This window comes from Neovison vison, chromosome 7 (assembly GCF_020171115.1).
Source record: "Neovison vison isolate M4711 chromosome 7, ASM_NN_V1, whole genome shotgun sequence".
Lineage (NCBI taxonomy): Eukaryota > Metazoa > Chordata > Mammalia > Carnivora > Mustelidae > Neogale > Neogale vison.
This window is the reverse complement of record NC_058097.1, coordinates 194,290,876-194,300,506: the sequence shown is the minus strand read 5'-3', so window position 1 is coordinate 194,300,506 and position 9,631 is coordinate 194,290,876. Positions and strand designations below refer to the sequence as shown.

Genomic DNA, 9,631 nt, shown 5'->3' with positions numbered 1-9,631 from the left:
GTTCACCGAGCTCCGCCCTCTACTCCTTCCTACGAATCCGTTAAACTCCAATCTCTCCGCGATCACCCGGGGAACTTGACAGCCAGGCTGCAGGCGCTCTGCACTCCGCCCAAGCCTCTATGGTATTTTGGCGTCCTCTCTAGCACATGCAAGGCGCCTTTGTCTTCAGGCACGGCCGGCGGCTCCCTCTCTATGGTAGCCGATTGCCAGTCGGCCTCTTTGGTACTTCATTCCGGAAGCGAGTCCTATCATGGAGGAGGCGGGACTTCCCTCCCGGAAGTGACCCACGTGCTTCCGCCTTAGCCTACCTGGTCCCGCGGTGAGTTTCGAGTGTTTGCCCGAAGTTGGGGACACTGCGGGTATTGTGACAGGCCGCGGGCCGTGGTAAGTGACCTCTCTCCTCAAGGTGACCCTGATAATGGCGCCGCCATTTCAGAGGTGCAGGCCCTGGACCGGGACCTTTGCATCTTAGCTCCGCGTGTTGTCGAATTCCCGGGGCCCTGGAGGTTCAGGTCCGCGGTTTAGTGTTCCCCCCCGGTCTCTGGATTTTCTCCTGGGTAGAAGTGACCAGGAGGCACTGGGCCGCCAGGGCTCGATTTCCAGCCGCTCCACTGACATGTGACCTTGGGCTAGGCAGTGTTCCCTTTCTGGGCCTCAGTTTCCACGTCTGTGAGATGGGGTGGTTGAGCGCACTGAGATCAGTGACCGGTGCCAGCCGCATGTCTTACGATTCCTTCGCATCCTCCACCCCCTTGGGATGGGAAATGGAACGGGCCGGGTGGAAGTTGACGGTGTGGTGTCTGCTCCCAGGACTAGAAGGCGAGAAGGAGCTCTCTTCCACGGTGCAGGGCTGAGATGGATCCGCTCCGGGCCCAGCAGCTGGCTGCGGAGCTGGAGGTAGAGATGATGGCTGATATGTACAACAGGTAAGGGCCCACAGTGCGCTCCCTTGTCTTTGAGAATGATCCTAGGTCATCCTCTCTGGGCTGCCTTTCGGAGGGTACCCGCCCGCACCTGCACTCCTCCTGGCTGAGGGCTAGTGCAGATGCAGTATGGGGTCACTAGAACAAGTTGGACATCTAGATTGGGATGCAGTTGGTGAGCAAGGAGCTGAGCAGGAAGAGAAGCACCAGATCAAGCTCTGGCTGGGTTCCAGGAACAGTTGAGCGTTTGCCTTTGTGCCAAAAAGCACATAGCCCACTTAGTAGTTAACACTTCTTAAGTTCTTACTCCACCTCAGGCCCATGCTGAGCAGTTTGCATGCCTTAAACTTTTTTAAGCTTCAAAGTGATCGACTGGGTCAGTTTTAGTTGTCCCATTCTAAGGTGAGGACACTGAGGCTTTTAGAGGTTAAGTAACTTCCCCAGGGCTCACAGCTGGTCAGTAGCAATATCAGGACCAGTACCTGAGTCCAGCTCCAAGCTAGTGCCCTCAACCATTTGGCAGATTTGGGAACAAATTGTAACTGGTCTAGTCACTCTTGGTTTGGCCTAGGGCAGGTTACTTGGACTGTTTGGTGGCTTTCCCAGCTATAAAATGGAGGTAGGGACGCCTGGGTGGCTCAGTTGGTTGTTCAGTGCACGTTGTGATCTTAGGATCTCAGGATCAAGCCCCACCTTGTGTTCTGCGCTCATCAGGGAGCCTTCTTGAGATTCTCCCTCTGCCTCTTCCCTGTGCACCAACACACTCATGGCCCTGCACATGTTTTCTCTCTCCCTGTCAAAGAAATAAATAATAATAAATCTTTCTAAAAATAAATAAAATGGACATAGTAATGGTACCTACCTTGTGGAGACATTGTAGATGTTACGTGTAGAAACGTATGACAAGCTCTTAGTATTAAGCCCAACACACAGTAAGTAGTCCACACCTGTTTGCTGTTTTTATTGCCTTAAGCCCCCTGGTATTTTCTCTTGATAGTTTATCTTGGAGTCTATATATTAGAATACTTCCGGGCATTTTTTTTAAAGATTTTTATTTATGATAGATAGTGACAGTGGGGAACACAAGCACAGGGGAGAAGAAGGCTCCCCAGCCTGATATGGGACTTGATCCTAGGATGCTGAGACCATGACCTGAGCCGAAGGCAGATGCCCAATGACCGAGCCAACCAGACCCCCCACTTCCGAATATTTTAAATAATTTAAAAATGTAAGCTATGAGGTCAGACTCTGGGGGTTTGTATCCCGGCTTTACATGGTCCCATGGTCCTGAGGCTCTCCATGCTATAATTTCCTTATCTGTAAAATGGGGATAATGATTGTGCCTACATCATAGGGTTATTGTAACGACTGCATGACAAGCCATGTCAAGCTCTTAACATGATGCCTGGAACATAGCCAGTACTCAACTAATGGTTCCTATTTAAATAAACCTGGGCTCAGATAGGCGAGCATTCTCAAGGACACTTTAATACGGTTGAGATGCGAACTGAGGATTTTACACTGCCTTCCTGGGAGATGAAATCAGCAAAGCAGGACAGGAATGATGGAGAGATCCTGGTATGCCTCCGGATGCTGCTGACCTGACCTTGCCCTTCCTCCCCGCCCAGAATGACCAGTGCCTGCCACCGGAAGTGCGTGCCTCCCCACTACAAGGAAGCAGAACTGTCCAAGGGCGAGTCTGTGTGCCTGGACCGCTGTGTCTCCAAGTACCTGGACATCCACGAGCGGATGGGCAAGAAGCTGACAGAGTTGTCTATGCAGGATGAAGAGCTGATGAAGAGGGTGCAGCAGAGCTCCGGGCCTGTGTGAGGCCCCGGACAGTGTACACCCCACGGTGTGCCCTGCCCCTTCCCACTTGTCCAATAAAAGTGCCCCCATTGGGTGTCAGCTATGAAGACTGCTGGGCCTCGGCTCCCTCGGGAGAGCCTCCAGGAGCCCAGAGTATGGTAGAGCTGCTCTCCTGGTTGAAGAGGGGTATTTGTCACACTGCGATGTGACTATCTATGTACGTGTATGTGTGTGTATATATATATATATTAAAACAGGTATGTTGACACCAGCTACACGTAAAGCAGTGTGCCTGGCACTTGTGAGCAGAGGCGGCAGCCGCAGCCTCTACCAGCAGAGGGAGTCTCACGTGTTTCAAAGCATAGACTGGTGCCATGTTCTGGGTTATACCCCAGGACAGCCGCTTGCCGTGTGACCCTGAACATGTCCCTTTACTGTGCTTTAGCTTCCTCGTCTGTGGAATGGGGATAATCACAGGGCTGTGGCGAGGATTAAATGGTTAAATATGTGTCCAGCATGTGGAATAATGACTGGGACATAGGAAGTGCTCTGTAGATACAAGCTGTATACACGTGTTTAAATAACAACCTAAAATTTAAATGGAGTCAGGCAGGCATTTTTTCCAGATGTAAGGGAATAGAGGAACAAGTGCACAGGAGATGGGAAGGAAGATTTGAGAAGGAAGTAGCCAGCGCCTGGGTTCTAAGTGGCAATATCGAAACATGTGACGGGACCAGCTTCATGTGTGGTGTGAGTGATTCAGGGAGGGGACTGAGCGAAAATGCTGCCGTTCACCGTTCACCTGAAATAGGGGCTGCCTCCTCACTCTTCATACACTATCCCATCCAGCTCTTTCCGCCATCATTCTGGGCTGCCATAATGGTGCACACGGATGTCTTGGCAGATGTTCGCAAGAGCATTAATGCTGAAAAGAGAGGCAAACACCAGGTTCTTATTAGGCCATGCCCAGAGTCCTTGTCTGGTTTCAGTGAAGATGAAGCATGGTTACCTTGGTGAATCTGAGATCACTGATGATCACAGAGGCTTGTGAACCTCATGGGCAGGTTAAACAAGTGTGGCGGGATCAGCCCCAGATTTGATGTACAGCTCAAAGATCTAGGAAAATGGTCGAATAATCTGTCCTGCCAGTTTGGTTTCATTGTATTGACAGTCTCAGCTGGCGCTGTGGCCCGTGGAGAAACAAGATGAAAACACATGGGAGGGAAAATCCTGGGGTTCTTTTTCTCCGGATGTAATGCATGCAGATAAAACGCCTCAGTGGGGGAGAAGAGTCTGATCTAAGCCACTCAGCTGGGCTAAGGGGCCCCATTAGACAGTGGAGGCCCAGAGCCCTGGCTGCTTGTCGGAGGTCTCACGAGAGGAGCGAGGGCTGACTGCTGCTCTGCTGTCTCCGTGAGGAGACCGCTGCCCCAAGTTCCTGAGTGTCCTGGAGAGCTGTGCGCCTTTCAGAACGCGTGGCTCACTCCCTCCAGGTAGGATTTTGGTTGATGTCAATGCCACCGTGGCAATAGTGCCTTCATAGCAGAGAGGTGGGTGTTGGAGACAGAACCTCACCAGGTCACTGGGCATGGGGTAAAGGAAGCACTAGATGCAGTTGAGTTTGGAGCTTAGAAGTGCAGGCCAAGGGACTCGGGTGGTTCATTCAGCTGAGCGTCTGATTCTTGACTCTTGATTTTAGCTCAGGTCACTATCTTAGGGTTGTGAGGTCAAGAGGTCAAGCCCTGCCTTGGACCACGTGTGGGGGTGGGGGGAAAGGGAGGCTCTGGAGGAGTCCGCTTAGGATTCTCCCTCTGCTCCTCCCTTCACCTCTCTCTCCCTCTGTTTAAAAGAAAAAAGGGTGGGCGGTGCCTGGGTGGCTCAGTGGGTTAAAGCCTCTGCCTTCTTGATCCCAGGGTCCTGGGATCAAGCCCCACTTCGGGCTCTCTGCTCAGCAGGGAACCTGCCTGCACCTCTCTCTCTGCCTGCCTCTGCCTACTTGTGATATCTGCCAAATAAATAAATAAAATCTTGGGAAAAAAAAAAAAGGTGCAGGCCCAAGCTAGACTGTCTGTGGTGGAATTTTCTAGCTGTGTGATCATGGGTGAGACATTTACCTGCCGTGTGCCTCAGTTTCCCCATCCATAACACAGTAATCGTGGTACCCACCTCCTTGAATGGTGTGAAAATGGAAAGTGTTCATAACTGCAACACTTACGAAAGTGCCTGCCTCTGTCAGATTAAGTGCTCGGTAATGTTAGCTTGTGTGTTTGTTTGTTACTGCTGAGTTTGGTGTGAGAAGACCTTGGGCAAACTTAAGCCGTGTGCACTCACCGTAGTGGCAGGCAGAAGGCCAAGGCTCCTTTCTAGTACCGAAGTGCAAGCGTGGGTCGACAGGTGGCGCTGTCTGCTCGCAGGAGCAGCCTGGCAGTGGGCAATTCCACAAATGCCCGTTTGCCTCTTCCGTGCAGGCGTCCTGAGAGGGAGCGGGGAGGGGTGAGAAAGATAGATGCGGTGCCTGCCCGCGGGTTTAGCAAGGAACATCAAAAATTCCGAGAGCGCATAGCGGGAACATCTAGAAGGGGTGGTAGGAGAGGAGAGAAGAGGTTCCAGCTGGAGGGAATAGTACTTGCAAAGGCTTTGAAGTGGCAAAGTGTGGAGCGTTCAAGAAACAGCTTCAGTGTGCCTGGAGTGCCGAGTGTGAAGGGAGGTGGTGGTGAGAGATGAGCCTTGGGGGCTGGGCAGACAGAGCTCCAAAAGAGCCTTGAGAAGCTGCGTTAAGGAGTTTGGATCTTCTCCTGCCGAGGGCAGCAGCACAGCGTTGGAGGATGTAAACCCTGGCAGTGAAAGATCTGCTCTCCCGGCTGCCCGCTGGGTGGGTAGTGGAAGATGGCGGGAGGTATCAGTGAAGGGGAGAGGTGCCAGGGAGCCCATGAGAACAGCTGTTCAATTGCCTGGTGTGCTAAGAAGTGTATCACTTCGGTTAATCCTTGTAACTACTTGCAGGCGGGTACGGTTATTCTCACTTAGCAGATGAAGAAGCTGAACTCTGAAAAGGTAGTTAACTTGCTGAAGGTCACGCAGCAGGCAAGGGACAGAGGCAGGGGTCCAGCTTATTCAGACAGCAGAGCCCACTTTTAACTGCTGCTCTAGAATTCGGGGGTTGGGGGGCATGCTCTCTCAAGAGGTACACGTCAGCAATTTCATACTTCATTCACCAATATTTATTATTGGCTGCTCCTTGCAAAGAGCCACAGAAGGTATCCAAAGTGCATTTGCTCTGTCCCGGCTCTCATGAATATTGTGGGGAGCTGGAGGGGGTACAGGAGAGGTGGGACACACATATAAAGGGTGGCAGGATAGGTTAGGCTCTTTCTGCCACAGATCGGAGTCCAAAACTCCTAATCCTAATGTATTTTTGCTTGGTTATCATTTTTAAAATCAGGAAATGTCTCAAAAATTTGGATTTGACTTTTTTTTTTTTTTAAGATTCATTTATTTGACAGTGGAAGGAGATAGGGAGAGAGGGAACACTAGCAGGAGGAGTGGAAGAGGGAGAAGCAGGAAGCTTCATGTGGGGCTCAATCCCAGGACCCGGGGATCATGATCCGAGCCAAAGGCAGACACTTAACCACTGAGCCACCCCGGTGCCCCTGCATTTGACTTCTTTTGAAAGTTTAAAGTATCAGTCAGCCTCCATTTCGGCTTGGGAGCGGCCAAGGAAGAGCAGCGAAACTCCCACTGCTGAATTCTTTCCTCATCCTCTGCTTGGCCAGTAGGCATTTCGTCCTAACCTGCCCTGGGCTTTCAGGTGAGCCGGACGCTAGATGGGAAAACATGACAGGGCGCCTGGGTGGCTCAGTGGGTTAAAGCCCCTGCCTTCAGCTCAGGTCATGATCCCAGGGTCCTGGGATCGAGCTCCACGTTGCGCTCTCTGGCAGGGAGCCTGCTTCCTCCTCTCTTTCTGCCTGACTCTCTGCCTACTTGTGATCTCTATCTGTCAAATAAATAAATAAAATCTTTAAAAAAAAAGAAAAAGAAAACATGTCGATGTTGAGGGATAGGCGGGCACTAGGTGGCTCCCGCTGGTCCTGCCCACAGCCAGGCGTTCTTGGTACAATCTACTACTTCCCCCGGGTGTGCACTAGACCTACGGACTTGCTTCTAGTAAACACCACAGCAGAGGCGACAGGATGCCCCTTCCGAGGTTAGGGTACAAGAGATAGGAATGGCCATCTTGTTAGTGGTCTTTCTCCTCTTGCTTACCCCAAGGAAGCAAGCTAACATCTTGTGAGTGGCCCTTTGAAGGGGCCTGTGTAGAAGGAACTGAGGGCAGCCTCGAACCGGCGAGGAACTCAGTCCCACCGACAGCCCCGTGATAGCTTCTGCTTCTCCAGATGACCGCAGCCCCTGCTGACCCTTCCCAGCTCTGCGAGCCACCTTGGAAGCAGAGGACCCCTCCGAGCTGCACCCTGACTCTGACCTACAGAAACCAAGATAATGAATGTTGTTTGAAGCTATTACGTTGCGGGGTAATTTGTTATGTAACCATCTCTAACCAATACCTGGACAGATCTTACAACTACTATAGTAGTTGGAGATTCTGGTCTTTTCTACACCTCCACCCAGCATGGACCAGGCCCCATTCCAGGCATTTGGGACACCTCACTGCACAAAACATAAAGATCCCTGTCCTCTTGGAACATGTATGCTAGTGGGGACAGTTCTGCATAGTAGAAGTCTGGGCTGGCAGTGCTGTTTTGAAGGAGAGAGCATTTTCAGTTCCTGGGGAGAGGTTTTTAACTGCTTTTAGGTCTCAAACCCCTCATGAAACTCCAAGAGACGCCATGGATGGTTCTTTAGAAATATGTACATGCACATAGAGTTTTGCATACAATTTTAGGGATCATCATCAAAATGTCTGTGGGCTGACCGGAGGGGAGTTTTGTGATGAGCATTGTTTTAAGTGTTGGGTCAAAGAGAAACAAGATTAAAAAATTGAATGGGGAGATATACTAAAGTCAGTTGCTTTTGCAGTTGTGCTAAGTGCCACAGGAGATGTTCTGGAGCTATAGAGAGGAATGTGTCCCCAAGTCTGGGTGCTCAGAGAAGGATGTCTCCCAGAACGGGGTCGGTAAGTGAGATTTGAAGGATGAGTGGAATTTGGCTGGCGGGAGGCAGGTAGGTGGTAGGTTCTGTGTTAAGTGCCAGGAGGGTCCCCGCCCTCCGGCACACACAGTCCACCGGACGAAACACACATCTTGATGAGTCCCCTCAAAAGGAAACTCAGATATATAGATCACATAGCAAGGGGATTTATTGCTGGAATCCGGCAGGGAGACTTCTTCCCCCAGGAAGTGACCATTAAGCCATAATCTGAAGGATTAGTTAGATAGACTCAGGCAGGGGAATGTTCCAGGCCCAGGAGAAACTTGAGATGGGAGAACATGGGGTGTTAATGGGCATGGAGAGGTCACCATGGTGAAAGCATGGTCTGGAAGGAGAGACCAGAAGGGAGGCTGGGGCTGCAGGTGGGGCCCAGACGAACTTGGGGTCATTGTTGGGAGTTTGTATATTCGTCCAGGGGTCATGGGAAGCTTGTGAGGGGAGGAGTCGGATCATATTCCTGTTTCCAGAAGATCATTCTGACTGGACCATGGGGTCATGTGCACAGGTGGAATCAGGCCAGGTTGAGAGGGGCACCCGGCTGGCTCCGCTGGTGGAGCATGTGGCTCTTGATCTGGGGGTCGTGAGTTTGAGCCCCACGTTGGGTGTAGAGATGACTTAAAAATAAAATCTTAAAAAAAAAAAAAAAAGCCAGATTGAGAGGCTGCGGGAGTGCAGGTGCAGCTGCTGATAACCTAGCTTCAGGATGACAGTGGATGAAGACAAGACATCTTTAACAGTAGGGTCCATAGGCTCTCTAGTAGGTTGGATGTGGAAGATGAGGCAGGGAGCAAGTTGGGTAACTCCAGTTTTGTGGCTTAAGCGACCAGGTGGCAGGTGGCACTTTTACTGACACAGGCAACAACGGAGCAGAAGGGGGCTAGGGGAGAGGAAGGTCCTTTGTGGTCATTATTGGGCACTTCTCGTTTTAAAAAGATTTTTAAAAAATTTTTAATTAATCTCTCTTCCCAACATGGGGCTCAAATTCAGAGCCCCCAGATCAAGTGTGGCACTTGACCTCCCAACTGAACCAACCAGGTGCCCCCCTCTGACTATTTTAGAAGATCCAACATAGCTGGATCTTAACAGCTGCATCCTCACACCACAGTCCCCTCATTCTGCGGCTTCATCCATTCTGGCCCTCATTCAAACTGACTGCCTCTGGCATCCTCTTGCCATAGGACCTCCGTGTGCACTGTGTCCTCCTCTTGGCGGGCTGATAAATCCTACTGATTCAGACATGGGAAGCTGTCTTCAGATCAGACTACAAGCACGCTGACCTCCGGTCTCGATCAGATCCCCTCCCCAGTGATATGTTCGCATGGCATCCTCCGTCTCTCTTCCTTAGCACCTCCTTTGGATGCAATTATACCACCTGTGTAATCACTCAATTCCTCTATACCTCTGTCCCATTGGACTTTGCATTCTGAGGGTAAGGTCCGTATCCTACTCACCATCGAATCCCTAGTGCCCGAAACATGTGAAGGTGTGTGTGTGTTTGAACTATAAATTCACATATCATAAAATTAAATATTTTATTTTTTAAAAGACTTCATTTATTTATTTAAGAGAGTGTGAGAGCATGAGAGAGACAGCCCATAAGCAGGGGGACGGGCAGAGGGAAAAGCAGGCTCCCCACCGAATAGGGACCCCAATGCAGGACTCGATCCCAGGACCCCCGGGATCATGATTTGAGCCAAAGGCAGTTGCCTAACTGACTGAGCTGCCCAGGCATC

General features: G+C 50.9%; 1 protein-coding gene across 1 annotated transcript; it reads left to right on the top strand.

The window, feature by feature from the left end:
- The first annotated feature begins 268 nt into the window (after positions 1-268).
- On the top strand, positions 269-3,003 carry TIMM10 (translocase of inner mitochondrial membrane 10). The gene is made up of 3 exons (XM_044261096.1): positions 269-384; positions 811-926; positions 2,552-3,003. Exons 2-3 carry the CDS (start codon positions 856-858, stop codon positions 2,751-2,753), a joined length of 273 nt encoding a protein of 90 aa, XP_044117031.1. The 5' UTR covers positions 269-384; positions 811-855; the 3' UTR covers positions 2,754-3,003.
- Positions 3,004-9,631: the final 6,628 nt, after the last annotated feature.